The following is a 17,798-nucleotide window of genomic DNA, read 5'->3' as shown; positions in this document are numbered from 1 at the left end:
ATCAACACGCCCACTCACTCCCAATGAATCCTGCAGAGGATCTCCTACTGTTTTCTCATATCAGCTTATTAGGACATTCTACTGACTTTTACTAGCGGGCTTGCCAGAGGAGCAGCTCTCACTCGGACATTTAACATTTGAATGTCTGGAGAATCTCTTGAGATCAAACCATTTCTGAAAGAAGTTTTGTGTTTCCTAAATTCACCCTCACATTTAAAATGTTTTATTTAAAGGTTTAGTGTGTAATATGTAAGTGAAAGGGGGAGGTGAGGGATATTCAGCTGCAACATGAAACTTCACAACTAGGTGTCACTAAATTCTGCACACTGAATCTTTAACATCTCCCTGAGCTGGTGTGGGCTAAACTGAAAAGGTTGCTGACTGCTCTGACTGGACGTCACAGCTTCCTGCTCTGATCTCGATGAAACTCATGATAATGGCCAATATGTGCAGGGGCGCGGCTTTTAGAGCAACTTTTTGATTGACAGGCTTCGAGCCCAATAGCATGGCTCGCTGGCACAGATGGGGCGGGGCGCATGTGGACCTCGGTTTGCCAGTCGGGTCCAGGGTTTGGAGCAGTCTGGGTTAATTTCCGCTCGGTTCACGTAACTTCTCTGCAGCGAAGGCCGCCGCCATGTCCAACAACAATGCCAGCAACAACCTAATAATCGCCCAGAGGGCCGTGAAGCAGCTCCGGCTAGAGGCCAGTGTCCGGAGGATCAAGGTACGAACCCCAGCTCACACACAAACACGGAAGAAGAACGAGCTCAGCTGAACGAAACAGATCCCGACTGAAAAGACTCACATGGACTCTCTGGGGTTATAGACTTCAACAAAGTTACACACACACACACACACACACACACACACACACACTTTGGTATGCGGTTGATTAATCCACCAGCGACCAGCGAGCCACTTTCTTCCGCGTTTCATCGGCTGTCATCGTGTGTTTGGGGAAGTTGTTACCAAGTGTGTCAGCGGCGTAGGAGTTAAACTTCCGAATGTCAGTAATGTCAAAGGAAAGAAAAAGTTACGCTGCGGACGTAAACCTGTCCTGCGACACCGCTGCGTGCAAATTTGGATGTAAAAACAAAAGTGGCTGTTACGCGACAAGCAGCGGCTCTGTGGTCTGACAGCAGGTCAGCGGGGCCATTACCATACTGAACATGTGTACATGTGACACACACACACACACACACTCACACACACTCACTCACTCTCACACACCCACACACTCTTGTTTGAGCAGCTATCTTTGCTATGTCTTTCTATGGACATCTGAAATCAGTTTTGTCCTTATTTTGACCGGGTGTTGGTCCCCATGAGGTTCACTGGTGCCGGTCACTGTTTAACCTGGAGAAAGCTGACAAAGATTAATATTCTTTTGGGGACTTTCCATTGACTGACATTTTTTGCAGACAGCCGACCCAAAACCTGATACCTAACCTTAGCCATGAACATTTCATGCCTCGTCCTAATCTTCACCTAACCACAACTCACATCTTACTACTAACTTTAAAGGGATAGTTCGACAACGTCTTCATACATGAACAAAACAAAAATTGTCCAAGTGTCTGTAAGCCCCGACATTCAAATTCACGCGCGCAAACATGAACGCGGCTCTGGAGGAGGATCACATTCAGGCTAACATCAGAAATTAAGTTTTGCCTCATTGGTACTGAGTTTTGGTCCTAAAAACGCTCACACACATAGAGGTTTGCGCAGCCGTCCTTAGTAGAACTTTGCATTGACTTCCATTCATTGTGGACAGCCTCACCAAAACCTTATCCCTAACCTTAACTATAACCAATTCATTTCTGACCCTAACCTTAAAGGAGAAGTTCGGTTTTTTTCAACCTGGTCCTTATTTCCAGCATATGGTATGTAGATCTACTCCCCCATAAAGGTTTGGAGTAACTTGGAGTCCTTCGGACGCTTTTAGATCCACACGCGATCTGCGTTTATCCATGCAACCCAAGTGATTGGGGCATCCACAATATGGCCTCTAAATAACGCATTATCTGCCGCGAAACTCTTTATTTACTTCTCCTTTAACCTAACCACAATCCAAATCTTACCCCTGACCTTGACCTCAAAAATCACATTCATCAGTCCTGAGTTTTGGTCACCATGAAGTGTACTGATCCTGACAAGGTCACTTTTTATGTTGGAAAAGGTCTGGGGATGTTCTGATAATATTTGGATCAGTAGATAGATCTGCATATACTCGCTGATGACTGAGGCATTTCTGATGGTGGTATTGGAACACCTCTTAAAGAGACAAAAAAAATGGGTACACACACACACACACACACACACACACACACACACACACACACACACACACACACACACACACACACTATCATCATATGTCTGGCTCTGCAGGTGTCCCAGGCTGCTGCTGAGCTGAGAAACTTCTGTGTGCAAAATGCCTCCAAGGACCCTCTCCTGGTCGGGGTCCCCTCCAGTGATAATCCCTTCAGACCCCCTAAATCCTGCTCCCTGTTCTGAGGTAAGTTCGCCTTGCTCCCCCACTCAGGCACTAGCTGGGGAGATAAGCTGCACAGTTAATTACAGTAGGGAGGACGTTAATTACCTCCCCCTTTTAGTTTAGATTAGGGCTGTAACATTAAGCTGAATCCAAGGTTCGGTTCAGACCTAGGTTTTTGAGCCACAGTTCGGTTCAATCGGTATATATACAAAGTCTCTTTTAGTCTCCCCCACAAGCCCAACACAGTTCAGTTCAATCCAGTGCAAACTACGTAAAAACGGATACAACAAAAATAATCAGTTCTGGGTTTTATTGCAGATCTTAAACCAACAACTCAGGAAAGTAAACAGAAAGAGAAGCGTCTGTGATGCTTCAATAACAGCAGCATTCCTATAAACAATATTTATATAATTGCCGAAACAAAGGACGTCTGAATCGTGGTTTCTGTTTTGGTTCAAGAATTGTTACAGCCCGGGTTTAGACTGAAATGAAACTGATAGGTGCTTTACATCCCCAAGGCTCTAATATTTCGGTTGACCTGAGCTGGAATGATTCGTCCACAAGTCGATTTATTTTAATATTCGATTTGGAATTAAACTGTTTAAGTCTAGAATATCTAAAAAAATAACGTCTTAATGTAAAACTTATTAATCATTATCTTAAAATAGCTTGATTTTTCCAACCATTAACTGAAAACAAAATTAAAAGATACTTAATATTATTAGAATTAATTGATTAGAAAAATAATTATAGATTTCTTTTCTGTAACTCAAATAATTTACTTATTTTGTCAGCGCTTATTCTGTTGCTTATAAAGACATTTGTTCTCTTTATTGTGCTCTGATATGATTTGTATTCTTTGTACTGTATTGGATCTCACTCTAATTATATTGATTACAATAGAGTTAAAACAATTAATGAAACAATTTTTACAGAAAATAAAAGGGAAATAATTTCCTTATTGACAAATTCAAAGTCATGCCTGCAGCCTCTTTGGTGCTTTGCTGCTCTTATCGTATACTTATTAGTCTTATCACATCTCAAACATTGTTCAGTGGTTTGGTCAAGTGGCTCCATACCTTAGATAAACTAAATAAAACATTTCAAATCGAGCACAGAACAAAGCATCACTTGTTCTTATAGAACACATGCTGGTGACACGTATTAAAGTTTATCTTGGCTCAAACTAATAGATTACATTGATGGTTGTTTTGCTACTTAGTTATGTTTAAAATATTTATGTTGCCAAGTTTACATAAATCTTGCACAAATCATGTAATTGAGATTAACAGGATAAATATACAGGTCAATTTTTATTTTCAAAATCAACGTGCACTAAAACAATACTGATACTATCTCTGGAAACTTTGCTTGTAATTCACGAAAAAAGGTCAATTTAAAAATTCCATGAGGGAATCAATCTTCCTCATCGTTAGAATAAGATTTTCAACATATAGGTAATTTGCTTTGGCGTTTGGTGCATAACAAAAAAATAAAATTGAATAATTGATAAAGACAAGATCACAAAGTACATTACATACATAAAAATAATTATAAAAAAGTTTTTTAAATAGGTGCAATACATTACAATGAGTGGAGAAGACATGTAGAGTATACAAGTGGTTGATGGTGTGTGTGTTCATGCGTAATGTCCATAAGGGGGGTCAGTGTTAGTCACTTATATTTTTATATAGATATGATGCGAAAATGTGATAGACACATGGTATTATATTTGTCCCACTTGTTGAGCTGTAGTAAAAATGTATGTCATAGTTGTTCTTCACAAAAAACTTTCAGCATGTGTTACTAATAGAGCACCACATGGTGACTATGTGAAGTCACCAAACTACATGTACCAACAAGAACTGGCATTTTGACTTGTCACAGCAGCCAAAGCACATGAGTCTTACTAATGTTAACAATCGTTCCCCTCTGTGTGAGTGTCCCTGGACGCTGAAACTGAAACAGCTAAATGCGATCAGTCAATTTTAAAATGAGCTTTGTTTCAGTGGTTTTTGTTTCTGTCTCCAACAGAAAGAAACATGGAAGGATTTCTTCACTTCTACGTGACTTCTCTGTAGATCCACCAGCTCCTCTCGGGATGATGCAACGCGGGAATGATGGATGGAGGGGTGGGGTGGGATGGGGTGGGGGGTGTTGAGGGTCCACTTGTTTGCCAAAACTAATGGTATCATAACTCCCATCTGTTACATTTAAAGCAGGGCCAAACTCTACATGTTGTTATTGACACTAGCCTGACTAATGATTAAGCTGGTCTCGTTTTACCTCGTGCTTAACATGCCTGGCCTCCCTGGCTTAACATTGTCTGTCTCCAGTCAGTCAGTGAAATGCTGTCCATGTGACTGGCTGCTGAGGTTACTATTTCCTCTTGTGTTTTGTGTGTTACAGTCATATAATTATTAATAGTAATGAATGCAACCAGGTGCTGTTCAAGAATAAGAGCATGTATTGTTATGTGCACAGTGGGGTCCAATGTCCCATTCCCTTAAGTGGGGAAAGTTGTCTCAGACTTTTGGACCTCACTGTTCACTGTATTTCAATAAAATATTAACTATGCACGTGGCCAACAGACATTCTGATCCCTTGTGTGCTAAAATGATTGGTGGTTTAAACTTCTCATAAATTATAATGATATATAATAGCTTCGGTGTTAGTACTATTGTGAGGTAGGACAGTACTGTACAGACTTTTAATTCTTTCAGTGCAGGATGTGTGATTGTACACCCCGTCCTTTTTCTGTACATATTTAACAGCCTGTTAAGGTTGCTTATCTGTTCGTGTCTTCAATTTAAAAAGGAAAATCCACATCATGGCCTTACACTATTTGGATGTGAAACCTGGTCCCAAATTTAATGTAACACTTTGTCTGTATTTGTGTTTAATGAATCATGCTGCAGAGACTTGTTGCATCAATTGATTTCCACGCTGAAATCTTATTCCAATCAACCAAAACCTTTCACTACTGTCAGCTTTTATCTTTCTTAACTTTGCTACTATGGGCAATCTTGTAGGAAATAAATGACTTTTTTTGGACATTGAAGATTGTTGTGTGTGATTTAAAATCAATACTTTGTGCATAGGAAAAAGAGGAAAGTTTCACTTTTAAACAACTTTTGAATAGTTTCTTCTTTTTCAGTTTATTGAAGATAAACCACATTAAAATTTAATTTATAATACAGATGTATTTGTTCTATTTATGCTCTTAAATTTTCAAACAATGGCAAACTGATATTCACTTGATAGGAGACACCAAACGCTGACATGATGGTTAGAAATAATTTGGATTTGAAAACTGCTGATCTAAAACTAAAACTATACTAAAAAAAAAATTTAGCCCTCAACACCTTCCGAAACTACCCTATAAGACTGGTACTTAATAATCCAAACAGAGTAAAAGTGAAAGTTCAGTTGGAGGTGATGTGACTGAGTCATTTTAAATCCTGAAGCTTCCTCTTCATGCCTATTGTCAGTGGTGATTAGTGGAAGTGTCATCACCTGGAAGTAAAAGAGGAAGCATCTGTGTGAGGAAGTTCAGGTGAGGTACCAGAAACGCACATGTGGACTGATCCATTGTTACAATACAGTAAGTTTCAACATACAAGCACAAGAATGTTTGCATTGCTCCTGTACTGATTCATTTGTGACCACCAGTTAGATTTGCATGAGTGTAAAAACTGTCCCTTTGCTGCTGAAATGTTAAAGGGCTTCCAGATGGCTTCCAGGTTTGTTCAGAAGAGCGTCAGAGGACTTAATGAGCATTCAGGTAACTACAGACACTCGGCACAGTGCATACCTCCGCCAAGGCTCAACAGTTCCCTCATGAAACCACTTTTAAATTCACAAGAGGATTTTCATTTGGATCTGCACAAAAATTGCACATACACATGAATATCAGTCCCCTAAACAGATACATAAATGATTCTCTGAGAAATCTACAGCATTTTAAAACAAAGTGAAAACAAATTCCTGCACTGAGATGTAATAGGTTCTTCCCTGAGCCATATCACATCCTTCCACCAAGTGTCATGGTAATCCGTTTCATAGTATTTGCATTATCTTGCCAACTAACAGATAAACAAACAGACTAAAACATAAACTCCTTGGTGAAGATAATAAAATGTTCACATGTACATAAATGAGCCAAAATCTGCTGAGTATGGATGCTGGAAAACCAATCTAGTCATGCTTTCATATTAGCCACATCATCTTCCTATATCCTCTCTTAACAGCATCTTTTGCTTTCTGCACCGGTCTACCACAGACTCATTTCTGCTCAGGGATCCCAGCCCCAGCCCTCTGAATGAACTCTGTCACAGCGCCCCCTGGTGGACTGACAGGGAGGAGCACAGGGAGCAGGGAGACGCACTCAGAGTGAGTGAGTGAGTGTAGTAGATCAGTGCTGCTGTTTGCAAGGCAGAAAAACAAACTCTTATAAATATCTCACAGGAGCAGCTGCAGGAGATGGACGAGCATGTGGGCAGGCTCCAGGACATGCTGAGGTGTGAGCGCACCAAGGTAATATTAGAATATATTACTATCTGAACTACCCCCCCTGCACTAACACACACTCACACGCTGATCTTTTTCTGCTTGACAGTACACGCATCTGCAGCTGCGGTGCAGCCAACTGGAGGCAGAGCTGAGGCGGCGAGAGCAGCAGAGCATCAGGCTGAAGGAGCGACTGTCACAGCAGCTCAGTGTCAGACACAAGGAGAAAGGACCCTGTGAGACCCACTCAGACACAGAATAATAAATACACACAGATCTATGTTGTATATCAAGCGTTGAGTAAAATCACACAGTTTACCATCCTGCACTTTTCCATGCAGCCATAGAGGTGTTAAATTTCCCCCCTGGAGGCCGCAGCAGAAGGGAACAGCCAATCAAATCCTTTTTGTCTACTACAAAGTAAGTTAGCTGCACTTGTCCTGCCACATCTGATCTTCAGCTCACTTTCTCCACCTCCTCCTCCTCATCACTTGCTCTGTGCACCTTGCAGACGGGAAGAGGCAGCACTGCGTCTGATGCTGGAGCGCAGAGAGGCAGAGCTCAGAGAGGCGATGAAGCTGCGCCACAGCCTCACCACATTGCTTCATGCACTCAGGGTCAACATGGAGCAGGTTGGGGGAAACCGTAGCAAGTGATGGTTTAACACGATGTGAATTTGTCAGAGAAGAATGCTTTTAAAAGGGGCACTTATTAATAAGTGATTAGATGTTCTCAAGGTCTATTTAGTAACCGTCCAGCGATTTCACTTATATCTCACAAGTTGACATGACGCTACAGATGTGTAAATGTACTTTTTTCTGACCAATTCAGAATTGTTTTGGCCTAAATGTTTGGGAAATAAAATTAATTCTTGAACTTGGATAAAGCACTTGACATAATCCAAAAACAAGGTCCATTTATTAGCTGTTGCTGTGCTCCAATATTCATATATTCATTCATTGAACCTCCATGAATGTTCAATTCCATAAAAACATCTGCTGAGGAATATCATGAGGGGATCAAAAGCTCCAACACAGCCACTGAAAGGACACTTTAATATTGAGTCAAGTATGGTTTCCCTGTCAATTCTCTGAAAGATATAATAAATGATTATAACTTTTCAAAGATCCTGTCAGACTCTACGGACGTTCAGGACGAGGTCCAACGTGACGACAAAATGTTGTATCAAGCTGAGGTGGTGCTTGGTGAACATGTGACAGGTGGTGTGGTTCAGAGTTGGAGGAAGGTGCAGAGGAGACTGGGTGACATCCTGTCTGAAGGTAAAAACTCACCTCATAAGAAAAGATTTGTGATCCCTCTTCCCATTGCACCTTTTTATGAGGACTATAGCAAGTTTCATTTCTTTTTAACGGACCAATGATTGAGAAACTTGTCAATCTGTGGTCTGTCTTGAGAATAGGTCAAACTGGTGTTGGTACTGACCATGACAAGCTCTTGGCTCAACTAGGAACTGAACTGAGAGAGAGTCAACAGCTTGTCAGATTACAACAGCAAATGTTGCAGGTATAATGCTCTATCATGCACACACACACACACACACCTACCTACCTTCTCATGTGAACGTTTGCTTGTGTCACACACTCCTTCCTTCTTGTCTGTAGGGTAACCTCGACTCACCTGTCCCCTCCGCTCTGGCCGATTCGTACTTTTTGGAAGAATGGGAGCGTCTCCAGCTGCGTTGGGCCGAGCTGGACCATCAGAGGAATACTTTTGAAAGAGAGAGACTGTCCTTCACTGACGCCGCAATCCGACTGAGCCACGAGGTGAGAGGAGGACTAAGCAGAGGCTGCTGTTATAAGACTGCTTGGATGACTTTTTTTCAGGTCGGAGGCCCTTGGATTAAATGATTGAGGTTGGGCTGGGGGTTGTAGCAGCTGTTTTAAGCTGAACAATTGTGAGGTATTCACCAACTGAATTAATTTATAAGGATGCATATAACGGTGCAAAATGTTATTTCTTTGTCTACAGCGTCGTGATTTTGAGCAGCAGAAGGCCTCTCTCATGAAGCAGCAGTATTTGTGCGACTCATCTCTGTGTGGTAAAGGAGCACCAAGCAGCAAGAGAAGAGAAAGCACTGCTCTCAGTGAGTATGAGTAATAAATGGAAAGAGGCTGATTTTTAAATGTGGTGATGTGTTTAGGTTTTTGGGAGTAAACACAAACACATCATGTATATTTGACTCTAGGTTTCTCCGGTTCGGGGCCCACCAGTATATCTGGCTGTCTTCCCATCACTCCATCATCCATCGGCTCTGGGTCAGCTGCTCTGTCTGTGTTTCATCAGGGAAGAGTCAGAGTTCAAACTCCCAGCACTCCTGAGCTCTACGCTGCCCTCAATCTATCATACAACTGTCGGTCAGTCAAGATTCCATCTTATAGCAGGTTTTAGTGGAGCCAGTCTTGATCATCATATAAAGCATTAACGGCAGCATTACTTAACAAGGTTGTGTCTTTTTTCAGCTGCCCACGGTATCACAGGCCAAATGTAAATGATGTATTTTTATGTCTGTTGTCTGTGTGTGTGCTCCTTCAATGTTGTTACTTTAATGAGTACAATCGATGTGGCACTGATACAACATAAACAGCTTCTATATATTCTTAGCTTTTTAAAAATATAATATATATATTCTAATTAATAAAAGGATGATGGTAGAGTGCACTACTACTACCCAAAAGGGGAAGCCAATTGATTGGCTGAAGTATAGGTTATAAACCCCGCCTCTTCAATATTAGTGGATGGAACATGGACCAAACTAAAAAGTCCAAGTCACATGTCCAATTATTTTTTCTCAGAGATGGGTCCTGTCAATTTAGATTGTTCCTATGATTCTGTTCAAGTGTTCATTTTTCTGGAAAGTTTGATTTCAATTAGTTATTTGATGCCATTTAAAAACACAGTGAAGTGATGTCATGATTGACTGCTGAGACTTACTCATGATTGGTGGAGTGTGGGTATCGGTCGGACCTTGACTGCTGCACAGAGTCCAAATGCACAAAATGGCAGCATTCATATCCAGGATATTTTGGCTTCATTTCTTGATAGCGGGAGGAAGTGGAGACGCGTTGTCCATTTTTATATACAGTCCATGGTTTGACTTTAACAAAGTTTCACTGTTCACTCATGGGACAGATTTGTTTGGCACCATCTACACATTAAAAATAATTGTTTTTTGCACCTGAAATGTTCGGCCTGGCCAGCTTTTGATTTTTATCTTTGTACTTGACAGCTGACATCTCCAACTCCTCCTCTCCTTCAGATCCATAGAAGTTGATCCCCAATCATGGGACAGTGGCACAGAAAAGATGGTGGACGCACCACAGGCTTCACACTTGGACTGGTCATTTTAATACAACATTTGTCACTACAGGTGAAAGTCATTGAAAAAGTATATTGTACCTGATTTTGTATTTTTAAAATAACCAATAAATAGTGAATATATTTATTCTTTTGTTATTGTTCATTCGTGAACAGAGGATACTGTACAGTGGCTGAGAGAGCTCAATACATGCAGGAAAACAACATAATCAATTCGACGTTATTGAAGTCTGCTACCCATCAGTGGTGGTGGAACTTCACAAAGCATTGAACTACAGCCAGGTCCATCATTTTTTGGATCCCCTGGAAACATATCCTGTGTCGTTTTTGCAATTTGCAGCATGCTTTATTTGCATGTGTTGTGACTTTTTGCAGCGCATGTCGTCGAAGTTGTTTTCTTAATTTGCAAGTGTTTATCTATTTGCATGTGTTTTCTTAATTTGCAGTGCGTTGAGCTCTCTCAGCCACCGTAGTATTGAAGTTTTCACAGCATTTTACAACATCGACCGGTACAGCAGTTACCAACAAAGTAACGGTATCCTCAGACGACTAGATATCATATACACTTCTCGATTGAAATATTGTCTTTTTGTGATTAAGGTATCTGGTCCAAATAATGGTGCCCATGTAAACATATAGTCATAGTGAGAGCAGCAGATTACTTGCTGCCAGTTCTTTGGAGACATTGCATCTTTTCCATATTTGTCCATGAGCTAAAACGTCTACATTTAGATTTACACATTGAACACCTTGATTTGTCTTCTCAAACCAAAGATTCAAGTGAGATTTAAATATTAGAAACATTTATTCATAAATAAAAAAATGAAAACTATGGTGGTGAAACCAGCCAGACTGTGACTGAGCACGTGGAGGCCGAATGGGTGACAAACACCTCTCAACCATTGGAGGAAACAGAGGGGTCAATTGGGCCGTGCACGCCTGGCGCATGAGCTCCTGTGATTGGCTGCTGGTACGTGGAAGGAGCGTACCAACACTTGTGCTCAATTACCAATCAAAGCGTTGTTACGCACGACCCGGCGCAGCGTGTCTGGATCTTTAAGTCGTTATTACAAAGTCAAAAAGTTGACCCTGTCCCCGAGAGACAGTTTGCCTTACAACCGACAAGGAGCTAGTATGAATGGTGTGGTTTGGGGCCTCTTTCACCACCTGCCGCGCTTCATGGAGTCAAACAGCGGAAGTTTCCAGCCCTGGAGAGACTACATGGGACTGTCGGAGACCATCAGAGACATTCTGGCTCGGAACAGCGCGGCTCAGTCGCCACTCTCAGCCCCCAAAGCCTCACACCTGGAGCCCGGTGATCGCCGCAGGGCTCTGGTGTCCATGCGCCTTAACGCGATGCGCCACAACAACCTCGGAGCATATTGTGCGCCGGGTCTCCGCGTTCAGTCCCCGCGTCCTGACTCCTCCGCTCATCAGCCTTTAACTGATGTGTTGCGTGCACCAACCCCTGCTCGTGGTGACGCACCAGATGTGGTGGATCTGAAACAAGTGCCAAAACCTCACCGGGGGCCAAAAGACCACAAGAGGACGACTCGCCCTAAGACACCCGAGCCCCCAGCGGCGCCTCCTCCTCCTCTTGAGCGCATGTTCTGCAGCTTCTGCAAACACAACGGAGAGTCCGACCTGGTGTATGGATCCCACTGGCTGAAGAACTACGCCGGGGAAGTCATGTGTCCTTACCTGCGACAGTACGTGTGTCCCCTCTGCGGAGCCACGGGGACCAAAGCTCACACCAAGCGCTTCTGTCCCCGGGTGGACAGTGCGTACAGCTCCGTGTACACGAAGACCAGACGCTGAAGCCAACAGGTGTCAGGTATATCGACAACAAGCCACTGCACAGAGGCCGCAGTTCTTTTTTATGTGTGATTTTTATTTTAATAGCACTAGTGTTGTTTTTTGCTTTTGTGTGGTTTTTGGTTTGGTTTTAATTTGCATGCTTTGGCACGTTTACACTGAGGCCTTCTGTGAAGCTGGCTGATCTTTCTGTGGGCCCTCTACTTCAAAAAGCGTCTGTTGGTGGATTTCGTGAGGTACTCTCTTTCGACAACGACTGCCAGATATGTTTGGGAGGAGAAAAGGAAAAAATGTTTCTCAGGAAATTGTATGTTTGTTTTATTTATATTTTAAACGTGGCCATCTGATGTCCAGCCTCACTTTTCCTGTCCATGCATTGAAGGATTTCAACACAAATACCAAAGCTTTATCAGACCTACATTCATCATTGGTAATAATTTTACTACAGCATTTAAACATCATGTGACCATGTCAGTATTTTAAATTTTTAAAATATCAGTGACTTGTTCTAGTTCTAAGGTGTGTGAGTGAATTCCTGTTCCTGAGACATCCTGTTTTATTTTGAATATTCTATGTGTGGCTTTTCTAAAGGTAAAAAAAAAAAAAGCTGCTGTAACTCATCTGGCTTTGTGGGGGGGGGAATCTTTGTGTGAATATTCTTGTAGTTACACATGTCTAAAGTGAGTAAATCTGTGTTTGTATGCTTTGTCACCACTCTCTGTTCTTTTAAAACTTTAAGAGCCATGAAGGAGACATTAATCAAGAAAGTTACATATTTAACGAGTCAGATTTCTAACTTAATAAAACAATGACAAGCTTTATTTGCGGAGAACCAGAACATTGAAGCCAATAAACAGAATATTCCAGCTGTCAGTGAGAAGATACTCTTAAAGGATTGTAGAATGGGACAAGTTCCTTCACTACCCATGAACCACTGGGGTAACGCCAAGCTCAGGTACCTCATGGAAATCCTTAATGCAGTGAGCTTTTCAAAGCTATTCTGCAACGCTGTAGGTTCTCCAGCTCCCGGTGTGTGGCCATGACCTTCTGACTAGAAGAACAAGAAAAGAAGAGAAATGCTGCAAATCAGTTTTGTAAACTGAACTACTGGACTCAGTTTGATAATAGTGGTAGAATCACAGGGGGGCTGAAGATGTCAAGAGGTAGATAATGAGTACAAATCCAGAGAAGGAAACTATAAAAGGTAAGCAGGGGAGAGTGAGTGAAAACCCCAGAATGTCAGTCATAGAACGTCCTCAAATAATTTCACTATACATTCAGTGCTTTTAGAGTGGACCAGTGTTATTGGAGCCATAGAGGTAAAATCTTGTGGCCATGGCTTATCTGCCTTTCTCTTGAAAGAAGAGACAAGCAGGAGCTGGAAGCAAAGAGAGGTTAGAAATACAACAACAGAATAAGTGAAAAAGGAGAATTTCAGTTACTAACTTTAGAGAGGAGAGTTCTTTGATTAGTCCACAGATCAGATCTGTGGCATCTTCAGGATTGTCTGATGAACCAAAAGTCTTCCTCTCCTTCACCTCCTCATCACTGGATAAAGTAAAGTAAAAACATTGAATGGATAAAAAACAACTGTTACCAATTCTGCACTCTAATAAGTTTTAACTTTGCTTAAATCCCAAACTTCAAAGTATCAATAAAAAGAGTTCAATAGTTTTTGCGTAACTCTGCTTAAAGACAAACAGCAATGAAAACATTACCTCCTTGGAGGTAATGAAATTTTACATGTTTATCTAAAATGACTTCATGTTGATTCCTTACATTAGAACAATAGTGTTGAGCTGCGAGTCCGACACGTAATCTAAGCATCCAGATGCAAACACGTCAGTGGTGTCCCTGGTCAGAGTGGGCACAGTGGTTACAGTAGGAGGAGCCAGTTCATATTCAGGATCACACTGGAGGCAAAAAAACAATCAGCCATTACTGCAGAGAACTACAGTAAGAAAAACTTTTCTTACTGACAGACTAAAGAATCAATGAATTTAAAAAATAATTTATCATGACAATTATTGTTGGGTGCAGTAAATCACAAGTAGCTAGCATTACAGTTCATGTGAGCTTTAATCTGCCATATGTTATTCACTTCACTCAGAGGTGTGCATACCTCTGCCAAGGCCTAATTGTGCCCTTGAATTCATTCAAGCCACACATAATTTAATTTCCCTAAATTAGTTTTTCATCAATATTCATAATTTATTCTCTGGAAAATCTGTGAAAAAGTCAAAAGATGTCCAGAACAAAGACAGCCCAACGTAAAGCTGTCAGATTGGTAATGGTATGATTTTTTTTAACAGCAAACCCTTAACATTCTAAATTTAGCATGTTCTCTTGACTCTTTACAAAAGTTTTTGTGTAAGTTTGTTCCCTCCCCACCACTCACACTGTCTTCCCTCTGTGAGCCAGGAGGCATCACTGCAGCTTCACTGATCTCCACAGAACCACAGTTAAACCCTCCAGGCCCAACGACTGTGGAAGAGATTCCCTCCGCGTCGGTTCCATCACTGGCATCAACCATCATCTCTTCCTCCATCTCATCTCTTGTTTCGGTCTCTCTGTGCACCTGCAGAGACGCAGTCTTCTTCTTTTTCTCACTTTCCTCATTTTCAGCTGGATTAGTGTAAGAACCCATGGCAGCACAACCGCCTGCCTCTGTCGACTTGTCTTCTCTGCCTGTACCTTGATTCTCAGGTGTTTCAGTCACCACAGTTGTACTTTCCTCGAGTTCCTGCTGCTCCTGATTCACCAAATGCCCCGACACTTTGTCCTGTGTGAGTGGACCTGACTCTGGCTCACCAGTTAGTTCTGGACCAGGCTCCGTGCCCCTCTCAGCCTCACAGCTCTTTACCTCTGCGCTGTCAGGGTCACACACAGCACTGGTCCCATCTGAGGTTGTGACAGCAACATGGACTTCAGTCTCCGCACTGTGTGTTAACAAGCAATGTTATCGTCAAAGTAGGAAGCAAGAAATTACATTTACGTCTGTTGATATTATAGAGTATTTGTAGTTGTAAGTTTGTGTATTTTGAAGTCAGGGATTTCAATTAAACGTAACTCAGGTTTTGACTGAAGCATAATACATGACTTCAGCTGAAATTCATCCATGATAGAGTACAGATGTTGATTTGCAATGAACTTATCAAAGATCCAAATCAAAATTTTGTGATTTATAATTGCTTCTATGAACATTCATCTAGTTTAACTGAAGTAGATTTTTAAACATGTAATTCCACTGTAAGTAAAATAGAATTACTTGAGTTGCTTATGAAATGAACCTGCTTGTGTCATGATAACGCAAAAGTTAAACAGAGTTCAATCTAATGTAAATTAAAGATGTATTTTGGATTCCTCTCAACATGATGCTGACCTGTCCTTCACTCCACAGCAACCGGACTTCAGTGTCTCTGCTTGGTTCTGCACTGTGATACTATTGACAGGGATGGAGAGAAGTGAAGATGGAACGAAGAGTGAAGATATAATCTCCTCCTGAGCCACAGGGTCTGCTGCATTATTACAAATCTGCTTCTTAACTTCCTCCACTCCGCCCTGATCATTTTCACGCTTCTGTGCCTGTAAAAAATGAATCCGCTCCTTCTCTGTCAGACCACACATGCCCATCCTTCGCTTTTTTTTGGCTGGTAATACCACAGCTGCCTCCATTGTGATCTCCTTGACATCAGCCATGCACAAGGTGCATGTTTCTTCTTGGCTGGTTTCGTGTTTTTGCTCTAAATCACTCTGAGAGGTTTCCTTGGAATCCAGTTGCTTCTCCAAAGTAGCTGCACAGGATCTGTCGCCCTCTTCAGAGTTTGGTGAGAAGACCTGGGGTTGATCAGTGCCTGTTGGAGATGGTGGTCTAATACCGTCCTGTGGAGCTATTTCCTCCATTCCGCTCTTGTTGGTATCATAATTAGAATGCACTCTACAGCCCTCCAGCTTAGAGGCAGTAATGGGACTGGTGACAGTGGACTCTTGTTGCCCTTCAGAAGCTTGGACTGTCACATCTTTCAAGCATGTATTTGGTTTTTCTGCAAGTTTATCTTCTTGGGATTCATCTTGTTTGGTGTGACAGGGCTGTTCAGCTGCCTGATCCTGTTGATGTGTAATCGTGGCACATTCCTGCAGAGGGCACTGAAGATGCTGTGGTGGAGCAATGACAGATGGATGATCTTCTTTTGTGCCCTGAAAAGAATGATTTGTCAAAAAGTTGCCTTGATTCTATGGAAATATGGTTCAATCTCAATCACATAAATCACCTGTTGTTTAAGAGTAGCCAGAACATCATCAGTCTGAGGGATTTTATCTCTTGATCGTTCCCGCTTCCTTGACCTCAACGGAGCTGTGCTGCCTTAATACAGAAGGACCAACTCATCGTTAATCAAAGACTGATGGGGAATCATTGTAGAGGGTTTACTCTCAAACTAAACAACACACACTCACACATTCAGTTGTGACTGTCTAACATACACCACATCCTACCTTACCCATAATTACAATTTGCTTAACCCTAATCCCTAACACAACCTTAACTTAACCCTATAATGTCTTCACCTAAAAACACAAGTTCGGGGATGTGTTTTTGTCCCCATAAGGAGGAAAAGTCCTCATAATGGGACTGTGTAAACAGATTTAGGTCCTCACAACAACATGATTAATACCTGGACCACACATACAAATTTAGTAGTAGTATTTGAGAAGAAAATGTTTTACCACTGCAGTTGGTCTTCCCTTTGGCCATCTCCTCTTCCTAAAAAACCCAAAAGAAGGTATTTAAGAAATGTCTAGATAGATAGAATAGACAGATTAGATAGATAGATAGATAAGACAGATAGACAGACAGATAGATAGATAAGACAGATAGACAGAGATAGATAGATAGATAGATAAGACAGACAGACAGATAGATAGATAGATAGACACTTTTTAAAACAATCAAACACAAGAGCACAAGAATAAGTTCACTGCAGTGAGATGTAAGTGTATTGTGGTGATTGGACTTCTCAGCAGTAAGCTCTGGAGTCTCCTGATTTCTGGTGTTTTGGAGTTCTAATGAATTTGTACTTCTAATAAAGCATTATATTCTTTGTAGTTAATTCCCTTGCCCAGTGTTTATCCTCTTGTCTCTGTCACCGGACCAGACATCATGTAAAACCTTTAAAGTATTTCAGTATTTTATGAAAACAGTGCAAGAGTTAAGCTTAAAATGGAAAATGTGATATATAGCGACCTAAAACACTTTCTATCACTGGTATGGCTAATGTTTAGCTTAAAGCTAACTATCTGATGACGTATTCCTATATATATGTATCTATTCTGTTATTAGCTCACATAAAAGGAAAACACACTTACTCTAAGGTGCTGTGGATGTGGACTCTGGACTTCAAATAATGAATTGAATCACTCTTCAGAAAGTGTTAGACAGGAGTTGTCATTTTGTGGCTTTCCCACAATTTCTCACCTGGACCTCAGGGACGCAGCTTTACGTCGGGGTTTACGTCAGTGGCGGGTGTGTGTGTCGTCTAGCCGTAAAGCGCGACGTGCGTTGCCAGTGGAGACGGCATATAGGAAGTGAATTCCACCGCCTGTCGTTGTTGTTTTGACAGCTCGGAGTGAACAGTAAAGTACA

General features: G+C 41.6%; 4 protein-coding genes across 7 annotated transcripts; 3 read left to right on the top strand and 1 right to left on the bottom strand.

Annotated features, from left to right (window-relative positions):
• Positions 1 to 531: 531 nt before the first annotated feature.
• On the top strand, positions 532 to 5,558 carry LOC109627213 (guanine nucleotide-binding protein G(I)/G(S)/G(O) subunit gamma-10). The gene is made up of 3 exons (XM_020083655.2): positions 532 to 724; positions 2,392 to 2,518; positions 4,532 to 5,558. Exons 1-2 carry the CDS (start codon positions 635 to 637, stop codon positions 2,515 to 2,517), a joined length of 216 nt encoding a protein of 71 aa, XP_019939214.1. The 5' UTR covers positions 532 to 634; the 3' UTR covers position 2,518; positions 4,532 to 5,558.
• Positions 5,559 to 5,961: 403 nt separating this feature from the next.
• LOC109627546 (afadin- and alpha-actinin-binding protein) lies at positions 5,962 to 10,469 on the top strand. 3 transcript variants are annotated; one of them, XM_020084110.2, is made up of 13 exons: positions 5,962 to 6,053; positions 6,221 to 6,281; positions 6,780 to 6,889; positions 6,965 to 7,033; positions 7,116 to 7,242; positions 7,348 to 7,426; positions 7,518 to 7,638; positions 8,133 to 8,286; positions 8,427 to 8,530; positions 8,629 to 8,790; positions 8,996 to 9,110; positions 9,213 to 9,381; positions 10,284 to 10,469. In XM_020084110.2, the coding sequence occupies exons 2-13, from the start codon at positions 6,230 to 6,232 to the stop codon at positions 10,372 to 10,374; spliced, it is 1,353 nt and encodes a 450-aa protein (XP_019939669.2). In that variant the 5' UTR covers positions 5,962 to 6,053; positions 6,221 to 6,229; the 3' UTR covers positions 10,375 to 10,469. The 3 variants fall into 3 exon arrangements, with proteins under 3 accessions (XP_019939669.2, XP_019939668.2, XP_019939670.2); XM_020084109.2 differs by having other exon boundaries at positions 5,966 to 6,101; XM_020084111.2 differs by having other exon boundaries at positions 5,966 to 6,101; positions 10,254 to 10,469.
• Positions 10,470 to 11,333: 864 nt separating this feature from the next.
• nanos3 (nanos homolog 3) lies at positions 11,334 to 12,858 on the top strand. The gene has a single exon (XM_020084112.2). The coding sequence runs from the start codon at positions 11,477 to 11,479 to the stop codon at positions 12,158 to 12,160; it is 684 nt and encodes a 227-aa protein (XP_019939671.1). The 5' UTR covers positions 11,334 to 11,476; the 3' UTR covers positions 12,161 to 12,858.
• Positions 12,859 to 12,954: 96 nt separating this feature from the next.
• Positions 12,955 to 17,768, bottom strand: LOC109627545 (uncharacterized). Of its 2 annotated transcripts, none has more exons than XM_020084104.2 (8): positions 17,631 to 17,768; positions 16,883 to 16,919; positions 16,429 to 16,520; positions 15,540 to 16,354; positions 14,556 to 15,096; positions 13,937 to 14,070; positions 13,604 to 13,705; positions 12,955 to 13,208 (listed from the first exon to the last, which is right to left on the bottom strand). In XM_020084104.2, the coding sequence occupies exons 2-8, from the start codon at positions 16,908 to 16,910 to the stop codon at positions 13,130 to 13,132; spliced, it is 1,791 nt and encodes a 596-aa protein (XP_019939663.2). In that variant the 5' UTR covers positions 16,911 to 16,919; positions 17,631 to 17,768; the 3' UTR covers positions 12,955 to 13,129. The 2 variants fall into 2 exon arrangements, with proteins under 2 accessions (XP_019939663.2, XP_019939662.2); XM_020084103.2 differs by having other exon boundaries at positions 17,522 to 17,665.
• Positions 17,769 to 17,798: the final 30 nt, after the last annotated feature.

The sequence above is a fragment of the Paralichthys olivaceus genome, chromosome 8, assembly GCF_024713975.1.
Source record: "Paralichthys olivaceus isolate ysfri-2021 chromosome 8, ASM2471397v2, whole genome shotgun sequence".
Lineage (NCBI taxonomy): Eukaryota > Metazoa > Chordata > Actinopteri > Pleuronectiformes > Paralichthyidae > Paralichthys > Paralichthys olivaceus.
This window is presented reverse-complemented; position numbering and strand designations above follow the sequence as displayed.